The sequence below is a fragment of the Lycium ferocissimum genome, chromosome 8 (genome assembly GCF_029784015.1).
Source record: "Lycium ferocissimum isolate CSIRO_LF1 chromosome 8, AGI_CSIRO_Lferr_CH_V1, whole genome shotgun sequence".
NCBI lineage: Eukaryota > Viridiplantae > Streptophyta > Magnoliopsida > Solanales > Solanaceae > Lycium > Lycium ferocissimum.
The window spans coordinates 21585246-21613230 of record NC_081349.1 but is presented as its reverse complement, the minus strand read 5'-3'; the positions used below and the strand labels follow the sequence as shown (position 1 = coordinate 21613230).

At 36.1% G+C, this 27985-nt stretch overlaps 2 protein-coding genes, 1 long non-coding RNA gene and 1 other non-coding gene across 4 annotated transcripts; 1 reads left to right on the top strand and 3 right to left on the bottom strand.

Annotated features, from left to right (window-relative positions):
* The first annotated feature begins 14 nt into the window (after nt 1-14).
* On the top strand, nt 15-15324 carry LOC132067530 (uncharacterized). Its single transcript, XM_059460798.1, has 2 exons — nt 15-254; nt 14623-15324. The coding sequence occupies exons 1-2, from the start codon at nt 135-137 to the stop codon at nt 15139-15141; spliced, it is 639 nt and encodes a 212-aa protein (XP_059316781.1). The 5' UTR covers nt 15-134; the 3' UTR covers nt 15142-15324.
* Nucleotides 15325-16001: 677 nt separating this feature from the next.
* On the bottom strand, nt 16002-17326 carry LOC132067529 (uncharacterized). The gene has a single exon (XM_059460797.1). The coding sequence runs from the start codon at nt 17099-17101 to the stop codon at nt 16025-16027; it is 1077 nt and encodes a 358-aa protein (XP_059316780.1). The 5' UTR covers nt 17102-17326; the 3' UTR covers nt 16002-16024.
* Nucleotides 17327-21977: 4651 nt separating this feature from the next.
* Nucleotides 21978-22083, bottom strand: LOC132069073 (small nucleolar RNA R71). Its single transcript, XR_009417641.1, has one exon. It is a non-coding gene; the product is annotated as a small nucleolar RNA R71 (small nucleolar RNA).
* Nucleotides 22084-23702: 1619 nt separating this feature from the next.
* LOC132067528 (uncharacterized) lies at nt 23703-26047 on the bottom strand. The gene is made up of 4 exons (XR_009417163.1): nt 24751-26047; nt 24601-24664; nt 24323-24362; nt 23703-24098 (listed from the first exon to the last, which is right to left on the bottom strand). It is a non-coding gene; the product is annotated as an uncharacterized LOC132067528 (long non-coding RNA).
* Nucleotides 26048-27985: the final 1938 nt, after the last annotated feature.

Here is a 27985-nt window from a genome sequence, read left to right as displayed (position 1 = left end):
TTAAACAAAAGTAGCTACCTACCCATTTGCCTGCAATGATTTAATTTTTGCCAATTCACATTACTCAAGAACAAATATTTGTCCACTAAAATAGGAGACTGTGATCTTGCCTGAGAATCTCAAGTTGACTAAAAATGTTGTCATCTACATTGAAACCTATTGTTGGTTCACTTCCCACATTACCTGAACCCAGTGGCTCACAACCAAAATCAGCACTTTCACTACCAATCTTGAAGTTTAACAAAACTCTTCAGGTTTTTATTCCTTATCTTTTTTATGCTAATGAAATACTTAAATGTCACATTTTGTTTAGATGGGTATTGTTCCTTTTTTTTTCTTTTTCTTTTATTACTATGTATTTAGCTTATATTGAAGTTGAACAAAACTTTCTAATCTTTTTTATGATATTAAACTGTTTAAAGTTTACATTTTGTTAGATGGGTATTGTTCTTTTATTGTTTGTTTCGTATGTATTTGGTTTATATTGGAATAGAACATAACTCTTCAGGTTTGTTTTCTGATTTTTATGCTCTGAAACTGGTTAAAGTTCACATTTTGTTAGATGGGCTTTTTACTTTTATTATTGTTGACTTGGTATATATTTGGCTTATTTTTAAGTTTATACTTGGCTAGTAGGTAGTATTTGCAAGGGCTATGTGGTTTAGCCTATGGATATAGATATTAGTTCATTTGGAAACACTTACACAACTGATGTAAACATGTTTTATATATTCTGTAATAGCTAGTTGGATGAATAGAGCTTGATAAATGATAAGGTGATTCTGATGCTGATCCTTTAATCTTAAGCATCATTCGGTTATTTCAATTGAGAGAAAATGGAATTTTTGTAAGTACTTCACTTATGAACTTGCGTAAATAGACCAACCTAATCCTCATTATAGATGTAGTAAGTGCTTTCCTTAGGCCAAGGTGGCCGTGCAAGAAAGTTATAGTTGTTTCCGATTACGCATCTAGAATGTTGTGCAAAATCAGAATCAGACTATAATGTTGGTATTGTAGGATTAAGTTGTTGGAGGGTATTGTGCAAATCACAGTCGTATGAATCAGGCAATAATAGTAGCCATATAAATAAACTACTACCTGATTAGAAACAGGTGAGTTATGTCTCCTAAAGTGTGTTTGGTTATGAACAGAGTAATGTTTTTAATTTGAGATTGCTAGGAACCCGTAAACTGGTCCTGGATCCGTCTCTGATCTCAGTTGCCCTTTTCTAGGTGTTCCATCTCTAATGATGGACTTTCCTACTGGTCATTAGGTTAATGACTATTTTTCCACGTATCAATGCAAAATATGACCAAGTAAGGTTAAGAAGCATTAGATGAACACTTAACCCCCAGTTTATTGACACCAGCTCAACCTTCAACGAGTAGTACCCTATTCATGTTGCTACTGTTATTAGGTATGATATGCATAAGATTTACAACTACCTTCTGTTGTTCATTGAGCCTAAGTAACTTGCATTCGAGCATTACCTGTCGTTCTATTGCAATTAATAGATTGTGGAAACAGTTGATTGATGCCAAGTATGGTAGGAAGGACATATGGGCTCCTCGTGTAGTTAGTCTTCTTCAAAGGGGGTAGTGTGGAGCACAATTAGTAAGTTATGGAGTGAGTACAGTCAATTTGTGAAACTGAAACTGGGGAATAGTAATAATATTAAATTTTGGTCAGATATATGGCTGGGAAGTGAGAGTCTTAGATCAAAATTTCCTTCTCTGTATAACTGCTCCACAAACAAGAGTGGAAGTGTATCAGAATTCTACTCAAGCACTGGTTGGCAGTTGATTTTAAGGAGGTGTTTTAATGATTGGGTAGTTGATGATTTTGCTCAATTGATGGTGGATGCTGTTAGTCTGGAAGATAACAAGAGAGGCTCTTTAATCTGGACAGCAAACAATGATGGTATTTTTACAGTTAGTAGTTGTTACAAGCTGCTACAAAGCAGTGTTATCAAAAGCGAAAAGCGCAAAAAAGCTCTAAGGTTAGGTGGGGCTTTAAGCGCAAAGCGCAAATAAAGCGTGGGCTTTAGTGAAAAAAAGCGCAATGGTGCAAAATTACAAATATATGTATGTTTAGTCCAAGACTAATAATAGTAAGCATGAATAACAAATATATGGACAAAGAAATTGTAAAAACATTAAGATAAAGTGAAATATCAATTATCTAGTGTCACCTCTTCAAGAGAGGCTCAATGGCAAGGAAAAGTATGTCTTAGAGCCTTGATGACGACACTGAAGCGCACATAAAGCGAGGCGAAGCGCTCAACATGTTTTGAGCCTCGCTTCAGGGCTTAAGCGCGCCTTTGACAACACTGCTACAAAGTCAACAAGGGTGTTATCAACCAGATTGGGCATGGAAAGCGATATGGAAGTCAAGAGCACCTATTAAAGTGGCTTGTTTTGTTGGATTGCAGCAAGGGAAGCTTGTTTAACTCAGGAGAACTTGCAGAAGAGAGGAATCACTCTTTGTAATAGGTGCTACATCTGTGAAGAAGAGGCAGAAACAGTCAATCAACTATTCATTCATTGCAAGGTGTCAAGTGGGAAATGCCTTCCAGTGTGAAGAGCCTGTTGGATTCATGGCAGCACCAAGGGATGGGTAAAGGCCAAAAGCTAGTTTGGAGAACAATTCCTCTGTGTGTTATTGACAATATGGCTGGAAAGGAACAGGATTTTCTTTGAAGGAAAAAGGCAGCACGTATCCAGGATTAAGAATAGATGCATATTGAAATTGTATTTTTGGTGTAAAAGACAAGTTATGGAAAATATGGAGCAATATATGAGTTTCCTAGAGGAGAAGGGGTTTGTAGCTTCCCTGGTATGGCAAGGGCTGGTTTTGTTGTAATTCTGTACCATCTTGGTACCTTCTAATAAAATTTACCTTAAAAAAAATAAAAAATAAAAAATCCCAGGCTAGTTTTATCCCAACCACAAGGGTTGGAGACCTGAGCCTAAAGGATAAGACTTGTTGTAGAGTAGATGTCGTTTAAGGCTAAACTGGATCTATAGAGCCGACAAGCATCCAAGCAAGCTAAAACACTTGAGCATGTGATGTAGAGATTATGAAGAGAGAACTACATTTCACCTTTTTTATCGTTCTTGTTAATCGTGGAAGGAGCTGAGGAAATCTACAGCATCTAAGTCATATACATTCAACTAGTTACACCAATACTATCTCTGATTTCTTTCATCCAAATAACCCAAATACTACATGCTGAATAGTATTTGTCCTACATGCTGAATAGTATTTGTCCTACTCTCTTGACTCATCCTCCTTCCAGAGGAAAAATACGTTCGACCTAGACTCCTAATACTTCTGTGTACCCATAAAACTGTGATGTTGTATGAATGGAAGGGCATTGAATGAATCTAGTTGGATGCAAAGGAAAAATATATCATTCAATTGTTTATTCAAGCCTGGCAGCAAACTTGCACATTCACTCGTCCCTCTCCATGCCAAATCATATCAGCAGTTTTTCTTTGTGCAAAATTACATCATGCTGCTAGGACATATGCCATGAATTACAACCTTTAGAAGAGTGGAAATTGTTCTGTCATCACTGGACTTTTCTGAAGAAGAAACAGAATCTATTTCAATCGCTTAAGTGAATATAAACTTGTGATTTTATATTTGGGCGACTTGCAGCATTTTACATTTTTTCAGTCACTTCTATATCTTATAGGTATTTTAATTGGGGAAACTATTGAGGTATCAAAAGAGCATACACTTTGATTTTGTGGCAGGAGATATCAAATGTTGGTATCTACTTTTGAGGCCTGTCCCTGCTCTTTGTTTTACAATCAATATGCTAGATCTACCACTTACATGTTTTCTTTTTTACTATAATCAGACCTGGCATAGTAAACTTTTCTGCAGTTTCCCTTCGCTTGTTCGTTTGTCCTATGCCGGTCCTAGATGTCTTTGTTTTGCTAATGTGAGTTTCTAAAAAGTTGCTGCATGTGAGTCCATCTACCTTATTGCTGTCTCACAATTTGATCGAGTATGGAGATCAAGTAATAGAACCTTTGAACGGTCTGTGATATGTTGGATAGTAGACATATGCACATATTTTTAGTATCAACCTGCTTAGAAATTTGCTACATAAAGTTGAATATGGGTTAACAAGTAGAGGGTTTTGATGTTTAGCTGGGGAAGTGAATTAAGAGCAGCATTTTCAACTAGACCAGTGGGGCAGTTTTTAGGATAGACCAACAATCATATGTGAAGATAAAAGATATTGAGCTTTTGCTTCATTGAAGGACTTCTAAATTGTTGAATTCCGATGGCCGGAACATTTTTTCTGCTTTAGGTAAATCTAATCATTGAATTACATGGTTAGACAATTTCATATGGTGGCCTTTGATTACAATGGGTACGTTGTTGTTGACCTTTGAAGAATTTAAAAGTTTCAAATGTTTTTCTATTATGAAACCTGTAAGCAAATGTCATTAGTCTGCATACAACTAATGTATGTTAATATCATAAGAGAGAAGAAAAGGCAGCATACTGAAATAATCAATGAAGTCGTGTGGGCAGGAATTTGTACCCGTTGATAAGAGATGCGTTTACTTGACAGGATATTTTTGTTTGGAACTTTTCCATTTCAGTAGAGCTTATCATATCCAATAATCTCACTGTCTCATTGAATAATAATCTGATACTCTGATATCTAAGCCTACATGAGTTGGTAAGTATTGGAAAGGCTGATACATAATGCTTGCATGAATTGTTACACTTTAGAAACCAAACGTATTTTTAACTTCCAAATCTTCAGCTTTATACAAAATGCTGGGGCATTTCCTGAGTTTGACTTTCGTTCTTAATGTGATTAAGGTGTGTGAATAACAGCTATTCAACGAGAGAGCCTGGTATTTAAGTGGACTTAAACCGTGTGTCACTGTCCCTCGTGAATTTCTGGGTTATCCAAAAATTTCTTTTTACAGCTTTTCAGCTAGAAAGGAAATAATTAGCTGAAGCATGTGTTTCTCTTTCCCTTATATGTCCTTAGATGACATTTTGATTCTTTAGTTGTTCTTCCCGATGGTGATCATAGCAAAAATTGTGACAATTTGATTCTTTGACAAGCGTTGGCTTTTGAATTCTTATGGCAGAAACCACCCTTTTCTCTTGATAACTGCAGGAACCAGCATCTCATTACATAAACTAGCAAAAAGATGCATATTCTTTTGTTTATTTGACACGGGCTGAGCCTTGACATATACATGTTAATAAAGAAAATAAAATACATACTATGAACGTGTGCTTCCTATGTATTATTTTCCATTGACCTATTGACATACATACATACAACCAAAAGAAGATTAAGCTTCCTATGTATTATTTTCCACTAACCTATTGACATACATACATAAAATACATACTTTGTAGCATGTTTCCTTAGTGTCCTTTCTTCCTACATACTTCACACTGCACATTGAAATTTCTCCCTTGTTTGTAGTATGCAGGTGATTTTCCTGCATAATTTCCTGCATAGAGTGCTGTTGAAGGCTCATTCATATATGCAGGTGCCTTTCCTGCATACTTTGCATCATATGAGTTAGCTGAGTGGTGTCCTTCATATGTGCCTTGCCTTTACTAGCATACAAGGCTGTTGTTGAAGACTCTCCTATATCTCCTCCTGAGTATGAACCAGCTGTCATTTTTTGACTCATTAGCCATGATCATTGAGTAAGCCTTATGGCAAAGGAATCATCATCAGTATTTGACCATGTGCTTGACTATATGACTCATTGAGTCCCATTAAAAAATGCATACAATCTCATATACTCCCAAGTGTCCTGCATACTCCTTAGATTTGGGACAACCACATGATGGAGGCAAGATTAATGCATCAAACTCAGCCCAAAGCAACCTCAACCTAGTGAAATAGGCTGAAACAAATGAAGTTCCTTGCGTAATCGTACATATCTCTCTATGCAATTGATAACCTCTAGATCGATCAACTTTGTCAAACCTCCCCTTTAGGTCTGCCCATGTAGTTGCTGCATCTGATGCATACATGATCCCACTCATAAGTTCCTTTGAAACTGAATTGACAATCCATGATAACATAAAAGCATTACATTTCTCCCATTGTTCGTCCAAATCACTATTGTAATCACTCTTTTTGCAGGTTCCTTTCTGAAGCCTATTTTACTCTTAGTTCTCAGAGTAAGCAACATCGATCTGCTCCACAATGCATAGTTTTCAACACCTGTGAGCAAAATCGTGGTTAAAGGTGTTCCTGGAGTGTCAGAGTTGTCGAGGTGAAGAGGATGATTATGTTTCTTCTCCACATCATCCATCGTATCTGTGCTCACAATTGTTCCTCACAATTTTCTGCACAAACGAACTGATAATGGATTAAACTTGCATTCAATCGAATTGCTTGAATCAATGATTGATTCGTAGCTTTGATACCATGAAGAAATCCAAATCTAGAAGTTGGATTAGATGAAATTCATAACTGCTAACACGATTGAGAGAAAAGGAAAGCAGAGAAAAACGATTTCATATCACAAATGCAGTTACAAAGAGGTATAGATACAGGAATATACAACAGTATACAGCTGTCCTGTCATATACAGCTGTAATTAATTCCACTAATAATCACTTGCTACGTCACTAACTAACTCTAACCGACTTGACTAATCTACAGCTATTAACACCAGATACAATAATTAGCTAAGACTAAGTACAAACTAATTATGTAAACACTATTAACTAATTCCATCATCTGCAATACATTGCTGGCTAGAAAAGGCAAATTACGCAGTACTATGAAGTGTTAGTGCGAGTCTTCTTGTCCTGCTTGGGTTTGTGTGTCTCTTGTTTTGCTCAGTGTCTTTGTTCAGAAATGTAATAAATGAATGACCTTCAAGAAAAGAGATTGGTTAACTCTAATCTCTGTTCTTGGGTTCTAAATCGCTTGTTGTATGCTCCCTCCGTTCACTTTTACTTATTCATTTTGCATTTTTTATGCCGTTTAAGAAATAATAAATGAAGTGCATAATTTGCCAATGTACTCATATTAATTAATGCATATTTTTATAGAATTTGAAAAATGATTTGAAGTGAGTAATTAATATTATGAGTAAAACAGGAAAAAATAAATTGTCTTATCTTGATATGACTAGTAAAAGTGAAAATCTATTTTTGAAATACCGGAAGAGTAAAAGTGAACGGAGGGAGTATATTTGTTCTATCACCAGCATATTTTAATTTACTTCCTCCGTTTCAATTTACGTGACAATTTTTCTGTAATTTTCGCTCTTCGAGAGTTAATTTGACTAAAGCTAAATTGAATTAGATTAACTTAATATTTTTAAAATTAAAATTTGGATATTAAAAAACTAAACGAGAAATTCTTCAAGTTGTATTAATTCTCATATCAACATGTAGGGGTGTACAAAGTAACCGACAAACCGCACCAAATCGATAAACCGAGAAAAAAACCCTACTAGTGGTTTGGTTTGACTTGGTTTGGTGTTGGAAAAAAAAACCCGACCATAATTGGTTTGTTTGGTTTTAATTAAAAAAAGTCAAACCGAACCAAACCAACTCGACATTACCTGTATTCAAATTTTAAAATATTTTATACATAAAAATATTTATTTGTAATGTAATTTATAAATATTTCTTAAATTTTTTCGTAGTTTAACTATTATCATATTATTCAAGTTCGAACTTCGAATTTTGAACGTCAATGTTTTATATCCTATGGATGTTAGGAACTCAAATAAAGTCAAACCAAAACTAAATCAACACTAATGCTAACAAAAGAAGATTCAATTTACCACTTAGGAATGACAATAGTGTTGGATATCTATTATTCATTTTGCATAATTTATTTAGAGAGTGAAAAAATATAATTTAAGTTTTATTTTGTCATGTAATTAATACTTATTAGCCGTACTTATTTTAGCAGCGTGACTTAGTATTTTTAGATTATGGTCATTTTCTTTATGGCTTGTTAATTAGAATATTTATTTTGACCGAATTTATTAGCTTTTGTTGAATATTTTAATACAATGTCATCACTCTTCTCACATTTTGTGTTATTTTTAAAACACCTTAATTATATAGTTGTATCTTACTGTAACTAAAAGAATATTTGAAGTAAAAGTTATATGTTTTGTATCAAGACTATTCCGAAAAAAAACCCGAAAAACCCGAGAAAATCCGAGGTTGAAAAACCCGAATTTTATTGGTTTGGTTTGGCATTTAAAAAATCCGAACCAACTCGGTCCATGTACACCCCTATCAACATGTCAAAAAGACATATTTAAATTGGTTAAATTTTCTTAGTAACATGTACATTAGCAGCACAAGGAAGGCTATACACCAAAGACAGATTGTATAAATGGGGTATAACTGAAGATTTCAACTGCTCATTATATTATGTACGCAGGCTAACTGTAGATTTTAAATTAGCATCGATGTGAGTAAGAAAAACATAAAATTTTACACATGTGAAGAATGTGGTGAAGATAATAATGTACCTGTGGGGCTTTCGAGCATAGCAACACCACCTTTATTGAGGGATTGATAAAGGATTATGAGAAATTTTTGAGAGAAAAATATTATTGAATCGTGTTACTTTTTGAATATGCTTTTCGCAACAGCTTCTTATAAAACTTGAACTTGTAAAATTTTAACAAATTTTCCATAAACATTACCAAATAGCAAGATGAACATTGGATGGAAAAAAAGAGAGGAAAAAGGATCAAAATTATCCCTCTACTTTATTTTATTAGTCAGTTTTATCCTCTATTACAAGTTGAAGCTATTTATTTATTTTAATAACAGCAAAGATATAAATAGTGGCAATTTATAACGGAAGATAAAACTGACTATTAAAACAAAGTAGTGATATATTTTGACCCGTTTCCCATAAAAGAAAGAGCAACATAGCCGAAGAAATAAAGACAAATGGAGAAATTTGATTTGAACAGTAGCAAAAACGTTTTTCCTGCATAGTGGACCGTACCAAAATTATTAATACTAAATAAAACCATCTACCTACCACATTGTCTGGCAATCATTTAATTTTAATTTTATCTTTTTGGCCAATTCACATTACTCAAGAACAAATATTTGTCTACTAAAATAGGAGACTGTGATCTTGCAGGAAAAATCTCAAGTTGGCTAAAAATGTTGTCATCTACATTGAAACCTATTGTTGGTTCACTTCCCACATTACCTGAACCAAATGGATCCCAACCAAGATTGCCACCTTCCCTACCAATCTTGAAGTTTAACAAAACTCTTGTTCCTCCTCTTCAGGTTTTGTTTTCTGAACTTTTTATGCTATGAAACTGTTTAAAGTTCACATTTTGTTAGATGGGGTGTTGTTCTTTTATTGTTAGTTTAATATGTATTTGGTTTATCTTGAAGTTGAACAAAACTGTTCTTCCTCCTCTTCAGGTTTTGTTTTCTGAACTTTTTATGCTATGAAACTGTTTAAAGTTCACATTTTGTTAGATGGGGTGTTGTTCTTTTGTTGTTAGTTTAATATGTATTTGGTTTGTCTTTAAGTTGAACAAAACTGTTCTTCCTCCTCTTCAGGTTTTGTTTTCTGAACTTTTTATGCTATGAAACTGTTTAAAGTTCACATTTTGTTAGATGGGGTGTTGTTCTTTTATTGTTAGTTTAATATGTATTTGGTTTATCTTGAAGTTGAACAAAACTGTTCTTCCTCCTCTTCAGGTTTTGTTTTCTGATCTTTTTATGCTATGAAACTGTTTAAAGTTCACATTTTGTTAGATGGGGTGTTGTTCTTTTATTGTTAGTTTAATATGTATTTGGTTTATGTTGAAGTTGAACAAAACTGTTCTTCCTCCTCTTCAGGTTTTGTTTTCTGATCTTGTTTTGCTGTGGAACTGTTTAAAGTTCAGATTTTGTTAGAGGGGTGTTGTTCTTTTATTGTTGGTTTAATATGTATTTGGCTGATTTTTAAGTTTCTAGTTGGCTGGTAGGTCGTTTTTGCAAGGGCTAAGAGGGATTTTAGCGTGAAAGAATCTGAGCGTCCAACCCAAAACTTTAATGTAATGTATGGATTAGCCTATGAATATATAAATTAGTACTTTTGGGAACACTTACACAACTGATGCAAGCATATGTTTTATATTCTCTAATAGCTAGTTGGATAAATGGAGCTTGATAAATGCTAAGGGGGTTCTGATGTTGATCCTTTAAGCTTAAGCATCATTCAGGTTATTTCAATTGAGAGAAAAATTTAAAATACATAAGTACTTGATTTATAACGTGTAAATAGACTACCTTAATTCTCATTATAATAGATGTATCAAGTGGCTGTGCAACATGCTGGGAATTGTAGCCGATTATGCATCTATTCTAGTAAAGAATGTTTAGCCATGTGGATCAGGCAATAATGTTGGTATTGTAGGATAAATTTGCTGGAGGGTATTGTGCAAATCATACTCGTAGAATCAGGCAATAGCAGCAGCGACATTGATAGGGCACTACCAGATTACAAAACGGGCTAGTTATGTCTCTTATGCTGTGTTTGGTTATGAACAGAATAATGGTCCAATTGAGGTGTCACAAGTGGATGTGAATAAATTTAGATAAGAAAACTTGGTCTAGTTGTCAGTCTATTTCATCTTGAACATTATTGCTAACTTTTGTAGAAAATGTATGTAGCAGTCCCACGGTACTGCTGTGTGTGAGGATCTTAAGGTCAGAAGAGGATTCATCGATTACCATATATACAAAGAGTCCCCATTGGATCAGGTCTGGACTAATGAAGTGGATCTACCTCTGCTCCTGAAGATTAGACAAAAGGAGCTTGCCCCTCCCTTTTGAAGGTGATGTCAAGGCTAATATAACGGGCCGCTCCTCTTGAAGACTGATTTTAGAATTATAAGATCAAAACCAAGACCATATATTGGGGCTGATAAGGACCCGGTGCTCTTCTAAATCCAGGACTTCAGTTCCCTAAAATACGTTGATGAATTATCCCTGGACGGACAAGTATTACTAGTTTGTAGCTTGAAATTTGAGGTGACAAAAGACATCAAATTATGGTACTTGCTTTTGTTTCTAAGAGATAATTGATCAGTGACCTCTTAAAGGATCAGGACAAGAGGTGTAGCCGTGTAGCAAAAGACAATAGGTATTTAGGTAAAAGGGACGATACTGCAAATCTCTAATAGGTAAAAGATCAGTTGCCCTTTTATAGCTGGTCCATCTCTAATGATGGGCTTTCCTAGTGGTCACTAGGTAAATGGCTGTTTTCCTACATATCAATGCAAAATATGACCAACTAAGGTGGGCAATTCGCAGAATTGCCCTTCTTTTGGGGTGGTCTTTAAATTTTGCCCTTCATATTTGAAATGTTTAAATTTTGCCACTTGACTAACACCCATAGGTTCGTGTTCGAACCCACGCGCCTTTAAAAAATTTAAAAAAAAATTCGCAAGGCAGTTTAAATTTCGCTATGGCGCTTAACAAAGATACACTTGTTAAGGAATTACACATTTTATGCGGACCGCATACTCATGCCTTATAAGGCGTACTTGGCATAAGTATGCGTCCGCATAACTTTGATAATTCCTTCACAAAGTTATGCCCCGGGGCATACTTTTAATGGGCAAACTTTTATGCGGGATCCGCATAACTTTGAAGGAATTATCAAAGTTATCTGGACCGCAAGATATTTATGCTAAGTTCCATTTAAGGCATAAGTATGCGGGTCGACCATAACTTTGATAATTCGTTCACAAAGTTATGCCGTGGGGGCATACTTTTAATGGGCAAACTTTTATGTCGGACCGCATAACTTTGTGAAGGAATTATCAAGTTATCTTAGGACCCGATACTTACGCTAAGTCCGCCCACAAGGCATATAAGATCTCGGTCCGGCATAACTTTGGTAATTCCTTAACAAAAAAGTATCTTAGGGTCCGGCATAGCGAAATTTAAACTTGCCTTGCGAATTTTTTTTAAAATTTTGATTGCGCGTGGGTTCGAACCTGGAACCTATGGGTGTTAGCCGAAGGGCAAATTTTAAAGATTTCAAATATGAGGGGCAAAATTTAAAGACCACCCCAAACGAAGGGCACTCCGCGCAAAAAAATGACTAAGGTTAACAAGTATTAGATGAACACTTAAGCCCGACGCTTATTGACTGCCTGCTCAACCTTCAACAGGTAGTACCCTATTCATGTTACTACTGATATTAGGTCTGATATGCATACCATTTACAACTACCTTCTGTTATTCATTGAGCCTAAGTAACTTGCATGTTCGAACATTGCCTATCGTTCTATCACAAGTACAAATCCAAGCTAGTTTTATCCCAACCACAAGGCTTGGACATCTGAGCCTACAGATAAGACTTGCTGCAAAGTAGATGTTGTTTAAGACTAAACTAGATCTTTACAGCCGACAAGCGTCCGAGCAAAGCTAAAAGACTTGGGACCTGCAAGGGTGGCTCAGTTGGTTGAGCATGGGGCTTTCATAATGGAGGTCTCAGGTTCGAAACCCCCTGCCTACGACAGCAGGGGATTTGCCTTCTGGGTCGAGCTCGTCGCACGGGGCTTGCCTAGTGCGGGTTACCTCTCCTGTATGGTTTGCGAGCTATTGCATAGGAGCTGGGTTTACCCTGTGCGCACCCAAAGGGAGCGGCTGCGGGTTCCCATGTCATCAAAAAAAAAAAAGACTTGAGCATTTTATGAAGAGATTATGAAGGGACAACTACATTTGAACTTTTTGATAAGTAAGCAATTTTATTCATCAAAATAACATCAAGGATGAGTATGTAGTCATAAAAATAGAGCCTCTAGTTAATCATGGAAGGAGCTGAGGAAATCTCACCAATAAGCCCAAAGGTATGAGCATTCGTATATATTTGTATGTACTGGTTAAGCCTTGTCTATATAGCATCTCTGGTTTCTTCCATGCACATTATCAAAAAAACACTTGCTGGAATAGTCTTTGTTCTACTCTCTTTGCTCATCCTCCTTCCAGATGAAAACAACGTTCGACCTATACTCTTAACACTTGTGTGTACCTATAAAACTTTGAAAGGGAAGGACAGAAAATTATATCTTTCAGTTCTTTATTTAAGCTAGGTGGCGGTAGCATACTTGCACATTCTCTGTTGTTTTCCTCTCCATGCAAATCATATCAGCAGCATTCTCTTCCGCAAAAGTACATCTTGCTGCCAGGACATATGCCATAAATTACAACCTTTAGAATAGTGAAAATTGTTCTCTCAACACTGGAGTTTGGAGTTTTCCAAAGAAGAAAGAGAATATATTTCCATTGCTTAAGTCAATATTAATTTGGCATTTTATAGTTGGGCAGCTTGCAGTAGTTTCCAAATTTTTAGTTACTTATATTTCTTGTAGGAAATCTTAAATGGGGAGACTTAATGAGGTGTCAAAAGAACATACAATTTGATTCTGTGGCAAGGAGACACCGAATGGTGGTATCTGCTTTTGAGGCCTATCTCTGCCCTTTGTCTTACAAACACAATGCTAGATCGACCACTTATCTTTCTTCTTTTTATACCAATCAGACCTGGCACAGTAGACTTATCTGCAGTTTCCCTTTGCTTGAAAAAAAAGAAAAAGTTGTTGCGTGTAAGTGACTTAATCTATCTACCCTATTGCTGTCACACGATTATATCAAGTAAAGAGATTAAATGTCATTAGCTACATATAACTAATGTATGTTAATATCATAAGAGAAAAGCAAAGGCATCATACTGAAATAATTAATGAAAGTCGTGTGGCAGGTTTCTTCTTTCAAGTGCATTAATTAGTAACCCTTTGATAAGAGAGGCTTTTACTTGACATGATATTTTTTGTTTGGAACTTCTCCATTACAGTAAATCTTATCAATTAAATTTTCTGTGTCCATCTGACAACAGTCTGATTTTCTGATATCTAAGCCTATGTGAGTTAAAAATTGTTGAAAAGGCTGATAACATAATGCTTGGACAAGTAGTTACTCTTCAGAAACCAAATGATACTTTTAACTTCCAAATTTTCAGCTTTATACTAAATGCTGGGACATTTCCTGCCTTGGACTTTCTCTCTTTATGTGATTTAGGTGTGTGAACAACAGTTATTTAGCTAGAGAGGAAATAATTAGCAGAAGCATGTATTTCTCTTCTCCCCTGTACGTCTTTGGACAACAAATTGATTCTTTAGTTGCTCGACATATTCTTTGATAAGCCTTGGGCTTTTGAATTCTGAAGGCAGAAACCACTTTTTTACCAGAATCTCACCACATAAACTAGCAAGAAGATTCATATTTTCATGTCAAATTCAACAAAGACTGAGCCTTGATATATACATGTTAGTAGATCAAAATTATAGTCCTATGATGTGTTTCCTATGTATTTTTTCTACTGACCTATTGGCATATACACAAGGAAAAGCAAATAATAGCTTGTCCTCTACTTCCCCATTCTTGATGTTATTTGCTTCTACCAATCAATAAAATCGAGTGTGTCATTTACTAAGCAAGCACAACGATAAGTACTTAAAAAGAAGTAGATAATTGTATTTGATTCTGCTAGAGATTTTAGATGCTCTCTTTTTTGTACATTAGTGTGTCCTTTTTCAGTTGACAGGCAATGGAAAGGAGTTACCTCTGCAGGACACCACCGCAGCTGCTGTTTCAAGAAGAGGATTGATAGGCTTGGCAGCTACAACTTTAGGTGGACTTTCCCTTTTTGCTGCAGCGCCTGCAGAGGCACTTGAAGTAGCTGATATCGGGAGTTCAATCAAGGAGCTGTTTGGATTTCCCAAGGCCAAGCCAAAAACTGGAGCTGACAATGAAAAGAATCCGAAAGTTGAAAATGATAAGAAACCAAAGATGGAAGATAAAGGGAAACCAAAGAGTGACAACGATGTAAAGAAGCCAAAAGTAGAAGACAACGGGAAGAAACCAAAGAGTGAAACTGATGATAAGAAGCCAAAAGTGGAAAGCCATGGAAACAAACCAAAGGTTGAAGATGAAAAGAAGCCAAAAAATGGAGACGATAAGAAGGCATCAACCCCTCATCATTCAGAGAAGGAAAAAGTGTTAGCTCCTTCTGCTGCGCCAACCCTTCCCAACATTTTGAATAACAAAGCTCCCTAACTTCTCATTTAGAAATGTTGTTGTGCGCAGATACGTTTTCAGAAACTGGACAGACTTTTCTAATGCTACAATTTATTGTTGCTAAACTCATGTCTAAATGATACCTTAGACAAGGCATGTACGGGCCTTTGAGTTCCATGTCAAGACTATTGAAGTGTTTTCAGTTAAAAGATTTTCATTTTATTTCTTCATTAAATTACAATTGGCATCCCGATGCACAAAGCATCATGCGTTCCAATGACTGATTCCACAGTTCGAACCCGTTATCATAGGTCATACAGAGTCAACTTTAATATTGTTACAAGGCTTCAACCCCTGATCATAGGTCATACAGAGTCAACTTTAATGTTGTTACAAGGCTTCAGTTAAATTATATGAGCTCCCCGTTAGAAACTGACGTACTCATCTTTAATAGCAAAAGCATACCATGCAGACCTAGTGAAAAATAGGTCATTATGGAAGAAACATGTGCATAGTGATGTCATCAATTAGCTGCAATAAGTTCAAGACATGGTATAAATACTTTAGGTACAGTGTTTAGCTATGAATCTATCCTGTCTTGTTGAAGATTTATATGCCAGCAATAATATTGGACTGAGATGAGTTTAAATCAGGACTGAGATGAGTTTAAATCAGGCTACCGAACATTAAGATTCATATAGCTTACCAACTAGTTTGGGATTGAATTAGAGCAAGTTCTAGGATTAAATGTTGTAAATGTAGAGGAAATTGCTTATAACAAGAAACAACCATAGGATCTTTATATTATTGTGCAAAAAAAAAAAAAACAAATGCTACTTGTAATTCTCACTATAAACTAAACAAATATGAGAACCCTAAACACCCCTCCCCCCAAAAAAAAAAAAGAAAAAAAAGGAAAAAATCAAACTGTTTTCTTGTTCAAGCTTTCCATTAACTTATGCATTTGAAATCTCCAAAACATAAAATAAGCTAATCCTAATCCAATTAATATATATAACCAAACAGGTTCTTCTAAATTCTCTTCCTCAGATTCCACTTCAACAATACTAAACTCTTCTCTCTCAACATTTCCCATTACACCCTCCGTTACATGTCCATACAACACGTATACCCTCTTCTCATCCCCAACTGTCACAGCTGTAGGTGACCGCTCCGCCTCAAGGGCAGTTTCGTCAAAAACTCCTCCCTCTCCCCACCCATCATTACTCTTCAAGAAATACAACTTGTCTCTACTCACAACCAATACGACACCGTCTTTTCTAACGGCTATCCCTTCACCTCCCGTTAAGTCCTTGGTTAACGTAACAGTCCTTGCCGTTCCGTCATCAACGTTGACTTTAAATAGTTTCCCCGTATTTGACTGAACAACAAGTAAATAACCTCTAGTGTTATAGACTATGCCGTTCAAACCAACTGTAGTCATTACATTCACTGGATGAGATTTAAACGCTTTAGATTTCGAGAAAATCGAAACGTCGCCGTTGGAATCAACTTTCCAGATGACGTCATTAACGGAGTCGGTGACGTAAGCATTGCCGTCGTAATCTACAGCAACGTCTTTTGCGACGGCAGATTGAAGGGCGTCTTCTGTGACCATTGCGATAGGAGAGAGGAAAAGGCGGCGGCGAGATTGGAGGTCGTAGGAGGCGACGGCGTTGAAGGGAGGAGAACGGCGGTGGATGACGGCGAGGAGGCGGTTGCTGTGGCGGTCGACGGAGAGGCCGAGGAAAGAGGAGTTTGGAGGGAGAGATGTGTCGGAGATTAGGGTTTCGACAACGCCTGCATCGGAGACGGAGATGATTTTGTGGTGGTTACGTGTGCTTCCGACGATGAAGTGCTGGGATTTCGGATCCCATGTGAATGATTCCGGGTAGAGATTAGTTGATCGGAAATTGATGACGTGGGGGTTTTTAGCAGTGGAAATAACAAACAAGATGAAAAGGGTAGACAAGAGAATTAAGGAAACTGTGAATTTCATGGTTCTAACGAGATGAGTTAAGATGAGAGATGATAATTTATAGGCAGTAATCTAAATTTGGGTCGTGTATGGTTTATTTAGAAAAAGAAAATCTAGCATAATCATTCAGTTAATAAATCGGATCCTCTAATTAAGGATAAAAGAATATTAGATATCTCTTTTCACCACATCTTTCGTGCAGTGGTTTTGCTTTTGAGTTTCTTGTTGTGACATTTGATGGTAAGTTAATTTACTCCTAATATTGTTGAAATTAGTTGTGAGGATAAATAATAAGAGGGTGAGTTTTGTATTTTTATTATTTGTTTTTAATTGGCAAAGATAACTATTATAGTAGTAAAAGATTGAATTAATGCTAAACTCTAATAATTGGATAAGGAATTACGTTTGTTTTTGACTATGTCAATCAAAAGTTTTGAGAGTTCACATTTGTGTAGCTAAGTCCAATTTAAACACTTTGATCCTTAATTAATTTTCTTAATTGCTAACAATTGAGACAATATGTGTGATTATAGTATTGTTTTACAGAAATTTAAAGTATTTGTATATGTTTATATGCATTTAACATGTAATACATAAAAGTATTTTACATGTAGAGAGTGAGCTCATTGTTTGGAGTATAACTTTGGTTGTTTTTTCATATTAGTGTAACACATTATTCAGTTATGTGTAGCAATGAGCAGAGGAATTCGAGAATTTTGGCTTTGAATGAAGAGGACAACAAACATTTGAGACTCCCGTATGGGATAGATGATTGAGGTTATATCAGCACTAATGCATCCATCTTGGGCTCTTGGCTCACATGGAACCTTAGCACAAGAATTGTGTGCAATTGAAATTTAGGTAAAGTCACAAGACTAGGGATTGAAGCTGAAATGGGCATTCTTCATTCTGCTTTTATTATTTAATAATCCTATCTATATTATTGTATATCCGTCCTTTTTTTAAGATAATAACTCTACCCTATACCTTTTTTTTTTTTTTTTTTTAATATTGTGGCTTATTCTTCATATTGTTGGTGCATGACATTATGAAACGACGAAAAAACGATAAAATTCATCAAAAGATTAGATTCAAAATCAATGTGACTTCTCAAATAGGTCCTTAAAATTCAAGTAGAAAAAATCCATTAAAGGAAATGATGAACTTGTTTACTTAATACATCAAATAATGCGTAAAAAGAAATAATGAAATTTTAGAAATATAAGAGAACATGTATTTCGGAATGTTTCTCCAACTTGGTATTGGAATTATTCATCAAATTGGGGATCCTCTTTCTCTTTTTGGGATCAAATTAGGACTCATCTAAACCGAAGGATTTGTTTGTGTCAAATTGCGTTAGATTAGTTGAAAATATATCCTCTTAAATGAAACATATATACAAGTGCTTAGTTATAAGGTGTGAAATTGAGAAGATATTCAAGCCAATCCCTACTCAGAAGCGGATAGAAATAAAAGGAAATTTTTTTCTTTGATGATTTTCGAGTATTATTGAGATTTAGATCATTTCTAGGAAAGACTTAGACCTAGTAGTATAAATACATGCTAGCTAGGGTTTATTAAGGAGAACAGAAAATAGAACCTAAGAGTATTCCATCTTGTAACTTACTTTCTCCCTTGATAATAATAAAAGTGTCGATCTTTCTCTGAGGACTAGGATAACATCGATCTGAACCACATTAATTACTGTGTTTTTATCGTTTCCGTGCTAACAATTGGTATTAAGAGCCTATAGGTCGTGAGATCTAGGAGACGAGGAGAATATGCCATCTATGAACTTTGAGGTATCGAAGTTTGATGGGCGAAGTAATAACTTCAACATCTGGATGATCAAGATTATGGCGTTGTTACGGAGAAAAGGATCATCTATGCTTTGGACGACTCGTATCCGAAAAACACGACACAGGCCGAGAAGCAGAAGATTGAGATGGATGCATTTAGCGCAATTCAATTATCCTTATTAGACAGCGTGTTATGTGAAGTCAGTACCGAGGAAACGGCTACGAGTTTGTGGAAGAAACTTGAAGATCTCTACCAGAAGAAATCAGTAACAACCAGAGTGTTGTTAAGGCAGTATTTACACACCTTCAAGATGAAGACAGGTATAACTTTACAGGATCATCTTGATGTTTTTTAATAAATTGGGATCTTACTCATGCTAATATTAAAGTGGGAGCGAAGAACTAGCGTGCACTCTACCGTTTTCATTATCAACGGCATACAAAGACGTAGTTAATTTAATGATGTACAGTACGGAGGTGGTCACGTTACAGATGGTAAGACATGCATTGAATTCAGATGAATTGAGAAACCATATCAATAATGGTGATAAAGAGGATCATGGTGAAGGTTGACGGTTAGAGGTCGCTCGAGCCAAAGAGGGAGAGGCAAATCAGTAGCTAAGTCAAAGTCTAGGAAAAGGGTGAGCAGAAAGGATGCTGAATGTTGGGGTTGTCAACAAAAGGGTCACTTTGAAAGGGATTGCCCGAATAAGAAGACTAATAAAACAATAGCCAATACATTTACCGTTTCAGGTAGCTAAGATATCTGGAGAAGATTATGTGTTAATTGCTTCAACATATGACATTCAAACACACAAGTGGATTTTAGATTCAGCTTGTACCTTTCATATGTGCTTAAAGAAAGATTGATTTACTAGCTACGAGCAGACGAGTGAGACTGTACTTACGGGGAACGATGCAGTATGTGAAATAGCAGGCATTAGTTCATCCCGTATATGGTGTCATGACGGCATCATAAGAACATTATCTAATGTTCGACATGTTCCTGATCTGGAAAAAAAAATGATCTCTCTTGGTACTCTTGATAAGCTTGGATACAAGCATGCGGGTGAAGGTAGAATTTGCAAGGTAACCAATAGTTCTTGGGTCATATTAAAGGCCAAACTGGAGGGTGGTTGATGTGCCGCGGATTTGTGGCACATTCGACGCCTTTTTACTATGAATTTTGATTGTTTTCAAGTCAGTCTGGTTCTCGTTAATATGTTTTGTTGTGTTTTAGGAAAACAATGGCCCAAAAGCAAAAAGCAAAGAACAAAGGAAAAATTGGCCAGAAATGAAGAATCGACGTTCCGTCGATCAGCCGACGAACCGTCCTTTGAAGCGTCGATAAGCTCGATTTTCCAGTGATGACAAAGTTGAAGACGACAAAGGATGGAGGCATCGACGAAGCGTCGAATTGATCGACGCTTCGTCAATTGTATCGTCAAGCAAGATCTCTCAACAAAAAGAGAGAAAGACGGAATACTCGACGGACCGTCGAACTGGTCGACGTCACCGTCGAATGGAACACATTGCTGAAGGTACAAAGGACGGAGAAATCGACGGAACGTCGAACGATCGACGGTTCGTCGATCTTGCTATCGGGGGTAATTTTGTCAGTAGCTGATGTACTTTTTTTTTAGCCTATTTAAAGAACATTTTAGGTTATTTTTAGCAGTCAGATTTTATTGTAACCACGTGAACAAAGTTCCATTGGTGGGTGAGCATTGAATACTCCCCTTTAGGAGCTTAGTGAAGACAACAAGATTCCATTTTCCATCATCTTTATTACACTTTGTAAGCTTTATGTCTTATTTATTGCTTACTACTTTTGAGACCATAATGTGTGAGTAGTTTCTTTAATCAAAGTTGTGGACCCAAAATGATGGGTGCTATGTAATGGGTGTCTAACATTGTATATATATATAATGGGTTGTGATGTGTTTTATTATTTCTCGTATTCATTGTTCATTAGTGGTTGCAAACACTTGTTCATGCACAAACCCTAGTTTATTTGGAAAGATGAACTAGGGTGTGATTCGAAATAATATAACAAGGACTCGAGGCGCTAACCCTCGTTTAATGAACTCGCTTAGGGATAAGATGAGTTCTACTTGACATATTTAATTAATCTTATTTACAACTTTTTTGCATTTGGGAAAATCATGAAAAGAAATACTTTCTAACTTTTGAAAAATATTAGAAAGTGCATTAGAGATTAAGTGCATACATAATTCCGACCCATTAGAAATATATCATATTAACACCCATAGCATAACATCTAATCATCGCGGGGACACAACTTTGGTTCTCCAAATCCAAACAAATTCCAAACACTTCAAGATAGCGAATACAAACCAAATCTTTTTTCTCAAAACATTCGGAATAGGATTAAAGTCTTTAAAGACTAGTATCGCATACAATTAGTACCCTTTTCTCTCCATATTCCCTGTGGGATTCAACCCCAACCTTATTTGGGTTACTATATTTGACAACGTCCGCTTTACGCCATTAATAGGTGTAATTTGAGCTTATCAAATTTTGGCGCCGCTGCCGGGGAATACGGTTTAGAAATTACTGATTGTTGTGTACTCTTCTTTAAAACTTTTTCTATTCCATCACACCTTGTTCTTGTTGTGGTGAACCAGGTGAGCATGGCAGGAAGACAGAATCGGAATCAAGGAAACCAAGCTGGACTCCAAGTGAACCGACCTGCACCAGAAGAGGATGAGGACGAGAATATATTTGCGGAATTCATCAATGAAGCTGAGTATGCTTCTGCTGTGATTCCTCCTAGAACTGGAAATGCTACTTTCAAAATTGATAGTTCTATCTATCAGCTGCTGAAACTTGAAGGTTATTTCCGAAATTCTTCGGAGGATTGTCCACTTCGACATTTGAAGAACTTCTTGCATGTGTGTGCTCAACAATCCCAAGGTGTTGTTTACATTATGCACTTCGGTTACAGGTCTTTAAATATTCCTTGGCTGGCCAAGCAAGGGAATGGTATGAAAAGCTCCCCAGCAATTCTTTTCATACCTGGAGCGAGTTAGCCAATACATTTTTGAAGAAGTGGTTCCCACCAAGCAAAAAGGCTGAGCTTCGGGATAAGATCTTTGAGTTCAAACAACTTCCGGGGGAACAATTATATTCAGCATGGGAGCGTTTCAAATACTATCTAGCTCAATCTCCAACTCATGGGTTTCCGGATGCTATTCTCACCGAGAAGTTCTACAAGGGGTTAGATACAATGAATCAAATTGTTGTCAACACTGCAGCTGGGGGATGCTTCATGGACAAATCATTTGTCAGCATCACCAGGTTGCTCGATAAGCTCACCACCCACAATTAAGCTTGGCACTCAAGTGATAGTGATGGTGTAGCTGCCCCTATGAATATCTCTGACTGTCCATTGTCTCTTATCCCAAAGCATTAAGATGCCCCCACTTCTTCCATTTGATTTTAAATCCACCCATTCTACCCATCTGTTAACCCGTAATTGATTAATCGAGCTCGATGACCATTCCTCAACTTTAGTTTCCAGCAAGCTTACTATGTCGGCCCTCCATTTGCTAATAAGTCACTTGATTGTTGTCCTTTTCTCTATCTCATTGAGACCCCCGACATTCCAATTCAGAATTTTTATTTTCATGTAGAGGGAGCTTTGTAGTACCTGCCCCTATCACCTGTTATTTTCCCATCAAAGTGCATCTCCCATTTAAGTCAACCCAACTCCAATGTTTGCTTCTTCTTAAGACTTTGTTCAATATCTTAATAATTAAGATTTGTTCAATATCTTAATGATTAAGATCAATTCAGACCAAACAAGTGCTTAAATGTTAATGTAAACAAATTATTAATCAAATGCCATTTAATAGCATCTAGGTCTAAACAATTCATATTCAGACTTCCATTAAGTGTAAACAAATGAGGCCTAGCAGTCCCTTCATTATGACTAGAATTATATTTCCAGATTCAACATATAAGACGTAATATCAGGGATAATTCATATTGGGGGATAATTCATATTGGAAACAAGGCGTATCACCTAATAAGGGAATAAGTTCTTCCACCTCTACCAGGTTGCCCCTCAAGATGCTCAAGTTGCTCCTTAGAGAAATCACCCTACTAAATGTTTTTCAAAATTCATGTTGGTGTAGCAAGTAAAATGAGGCCAAATACATGCAATAGAAACAGGGATGACATTGTAAGCAAAAAGCAGTTGAATTCGTCAAAGCAAAGCCAAATTTATATGTTTGAATTTCCTTGATTCTGACGTCGAAAAGCAAGTGAATCACTTAAAGTTCCTTCATGTCTAACTTAAGCATTGTCCACTTAGACTAAGTGAATCATAAGAAGCATTAATGTATAGCCTACCAGTGTTATTTTCCAGTTAAAGATCGGACCGCGATACTGAGATAGACAGTATAAAATTGCTTATAGATGCCCACCTGATTGAGATACTAATCTTTGTAACATTCAGAAGTATTTAAAAAAAAAATTGCAACCAGCAAACCTTGTAATTTATCTAGATTAGGCATTCCCCGATTACCCTCAATAGTTAAAATGTTCGACATAAAATTAATCCAAAGGAGAATATACTATCTCCTGTTAGACCAGAAGTGTGACAAGCAAGTCATTCGCAGTCTTCTGCTTTGTATAACTATGAATGACATTTATTTTTTCCGGAACATTCATAGTCATAAGCTTCTTATAACTTTATGGTGTACTGTTTTAGACCAACAAGTAAAAGCATAAGTACAATTATAAAAAATCAGAAATTCAGAATAAAAGCAAGTAGACGTCATTGATCTGCCCAACCCTGATGGAAAATGCTAAGCCGTTATATTTTCTTCAATATAAAGTTCAAATTCATTCTCGAAACTAATTCTCACCCAAGAGCAAAGCTTCATCATTACAAACAATATCTTGTTACGCCACAGCAGATGGCTGATATGACACACACTTCAACTGAGTGCAGTCCTCAAGGGAAGTACACTAAACGACTTGAACATGCAACATAGAATACTATTTTAATGCAGGTGTATAGCCGCATAGGGATCAAAGGAGAACAAAGCGGCCCCAAAATTTTGGCGCTAAAACCGAAGCTTTTTTAGTCTCCCCTTGAGCCACCACTGGATCACAAAGGCGATTCTAATGGCTGACATTCTCAAAAATTGTTTGCCGCATCGCTACGCTCACAGATTTGAACCTCGCACCTGAATTTAATGTTACAATGAAAAGTTACAATTACTGATATAGAATTTGCTTCTATTGCATTATTTATAGTTCGAAAATGTTACCGCACGCGAACAATTATTATGTATAGGATTGAAGAAAACGAAGACCGAGTGTTCAATGCATGAAGGAAGAAGATCTTGTTTGCGAATAGGAATGGATCATATAGGCAATTCTAATGGCTGATATTCTCGAAAATTGTTACCTGGCAAGCTATTGTCATGGACTCCCTGCCCCAAACATGCCTGACAAGCATACAAATGCATCAGATTTTAATATTGTTAATCTCCATCATTTCATGCATGAGATTTGGATGCAATTGAGTATAGTTTGATCCTGTCTTTCAGGATCAGAATAAGGTTAAGCCACTTCTTTTGCTGACATTGTCACTTCCAGCCAGGCATTGATTTCCTAATATCATCACTTGCTTATGATCATGATTTTAAGCAATATATGAATTTTAGAAAATTTGAGGAAATGTACCTTTTTGTAGTGAATCTTCACTCCGGATAGCCACAAGCCTACAACGGATATCCTGCCTAAAGATCTTAATGAAGGAAAAGCAGTCAGAGAAGTCTGTCCTATGTTAGGAATCAAAGTACAACTCCCTGTAACTTACCGTCTGTAACTTACCTCGACTTTGGAAGTGAAAGCTAAGCAGCTGAACCATCTCAATGAAACATCATTCTTCCTTCAACCTCTACTCTTAACTTTTGACGGCAACGGTATCAGTTGAGATGATCACTGCGATTGGATGTTCTGCAAAATTTTCTGGCGAATGAGAAGTAGTGCCTCTTCCAGCATATTCCTAGATCAATGTACACACATATCAAGCAAGAATAAGGAAGTCTATGTTGTTTTGAATGTGTGTAAGATACCAAGAATAACACTGCTCATTTGCAGTAAGATGAATCTTGATGTAAATAGTGGTCAAGGAAACAAAACTAATCAAAAGGGGGAACAAAACTAATCAAACTTTTTGTTCATTGGAGATGAGCCATTCCTGCTATTAACTCGTGCTATCTTCTATGTTTTATCTCATTGTATGTCCTACCTTTTATGTGACAATTAGCAGAAATGAAAAAATTAAAATAATTAAAAAAAACTAAAGTACCATTGATTGTATTAGACAAGGGTTATCAATTGTTTTTCAAAATGATTAACCAAACACAAACTGCTTCCAACCAAAAGTACTTTTTTTGAAAAATACTTTTGGAAAAAGCAAAGCTTGGCCAATCAGGCCATGAATCTAAATGTTCTTAGCACAGAATTTTTAAGGTTCAGATGATGCTTCCACAAGAAGCAGGACATAAAAAGATAGCAGTTGTTGTTCCTGATTATAATGATATAGATGTAGCACAAACTGCAAAGCATATACAAGCATCATTTGCATAGACTACAAAATGGAACATGCGAGTTCACAAGCTATCAAGATCCCAAATGCTTCAGCAAACTGGCCTGCAAGTGTGACCGTTGCGACATTGCTGTAAATTAGAGAGGATTAATTCAAAGACGAGCCCGAAAATATCAGAACCACTCACAGTCAAACAACAAAAATAGTTTACCATAGAAACAGAATATATGAAGAGCAAATAACCTTTTCTATCATTCAATCAAATCGAGAAGAGTCCTCACAGTTATAGAATCTTACAAGTTCTAACAAGCTTCAAAAAAATAATTGTGTTGCTTAAATATTCAACTCCTTTTCTTCTGCTGTACAGAGTTTCTTTAACTTTTCTGATTGGGATCTTAAAACAAATGGACAGAGATGATGATCATATAATTTGATCACTTCGCAAATTGCATTCCAAGTTGTCAAAAAAGAAATAACAGAAGAAACTACAACCTTGTTATCTATCAGTCCAACTGCAATGTATGCTATAAAGCAACATTTGGTGCATCAATAGAAACACAGGGGGGAGCAAAAATAAGAATAAACAAAAATTAATCTTAACGATGGGGAAAGCACATATCTAGTCCCTTTATGTAGCATGGCGACATGTACCTAATACATATGTTGGTCTCTCTATATAAATGTGGGCTAATATGTACTACAGTGCACCTAGAAATACAGTGCTCATATTTATGTGGCTTTAGACAGCTATATGACATGCAATGGTAAAGATACCCATACAAATACAGTAGCTCTAATTGAACTGTAAGAACAGTTGCATTTGTACTGTTTTATTACTGAAAGCTCAATATTTGACTACATAGATTTAGATAAAAGATAAAGTTATTGATGAGGAGATTGCAGATATGATAGCTCCTGAAATTGAATCCTTGATAAAAGCAAATCAAAGAGCTAGAAGAGAAGTAATAAGGTTATTAAAGTTTTAACTTCTAACTACACTTAACTTTCTTGTTTCAGTTCCCATATAGTTCTTGTATTTGATGTCTTCCAAAGGACTTATATGTTGGTTTCTCCATATAATGTGAAAAGCCCAACTCTTCTAACTGGCTAAACTATTAACATTCGGCACTAACACTTGGCATTCTAATATGTTTTCCAGTCTCTCCTAGATAAATAGTTTATAAAGTAAATCTAAGTTGTTTAATTTCTACCTCGTTCACAGTCATAACAAAGTTGTCCAGCACTATATCAGTTAAATATATTTGTGTCCCTGAAAACTATTCCTTTTTTCTGGTTTATCTGTTAATTTCATTAGCAGATATACACATATTAGGTTCCGATAAATATGCTGCTATGATCACGTCATCTATTGCAGTTCCACGGCCATGCCAACCTTTTTTATTCTCTTCATTAATTTCTTTCTTTGCAATTACCTGACTAATTTGTCTTCTAACAACAATTTTCTTCCAAATAAACAAAAACAGTTTGTCAATTTCCCTTTTATGCCATAGCCCACACAGAGAAAACCAGACCCCTTCAACACTTTAGCAACCAGAGTACCAAATCTTTCCAACCTTACCAACTCCCAAATTCCTTTCCCGTCACCCCCTATAATGTCGGCATCCGTCTTCGGCGATTTCCCAAGTCCTAATTCAAATCAACTTCACAGAACCCAATGTCTAAAATATGTCAACCAGTTGGTAATTGCTTTTAAAAATTTAAATAAAACAATACACACCTCATCTTTGGGAAATCATTTGCAGTATCGATTTGCCTTGAACCTATGTCAGCTTTCACCAATGACAACTTAATTCACATATGTTTACTCACAAATAGTTTGTTACATGTCAATTAAGAGGCTGAGTGGAGACATGAAGTTTATCAAGATGAAACGGAAAGCACGAACGGGAAACTAAAAGAACCAAGTCAGACTTGTACGCACAAAAGCAGGGAAAGCTTAAAAAAGACAGCAACCAACAGGAAATTTCAGGGGAACAGCAGGAGGAACAAAAAGGATGATGTCACCGGTGAGGGGAAAGAAGACGAGGACAAATTGCACAAAATCACAAAAATGAGTTGTATTATCAGAGAGAAATAACTTAAATCACCTCCCCGTAGATAAAATTCTTCTCTTTATACAATTGTTGTTTTGGTTTATAGTTGTTAGTCTTCTCCTTTTTCTTTTTGTGGTTGTAATAGTGGCGTCAGTACCAACTTGCGCGCATCTCGACTAATTTTATGGAATAACTGGTACCTCCCAATTCGTGTTTCTTTGTAAGCAGTTCTTAGTCAATGATTAGGCATGATTTGTTCAGGCAGGAGCAGACAAATCTATCAACAAGGAATTGATTGGAAAAATTGACTTTCATTCAGTGACAGCAGAAAGAAAGCTAAAGAATCGATTAACAAAATTAAATTTAAAAAAGGAAGACTCCCATTCAGTAACAGCATAAAGAAAGCTAATGAAAGTTAGGAAGCAAAGACAAAGCAATAGTAAAGTAAACTAGGTAACTT

Bases quoted from the DNA above. Each gene is read 5' to 3' on its own strand.
- LOC132067530 (XM_059460798.1), top strand. From the start codon at position 135: ATGTTGTCATCTACATTGAAACCTATTGTTGGTTCACTTCCCACATTA. The intron at 255-14,622 runs GTTTTTATTCCT...GTCCTTTTTCAG, and splicing joins AGTTTAACAAAACTCTTCAG to TTGACAGGCAATGGAAAGGA.
- LOC132067529 (XM_059460797.1), bottom strand. From the start codon at position 17,101: ATGAAATTCACAGTTTCCTTAATTCTCTTGTCTACCCTTTTCATCTTG.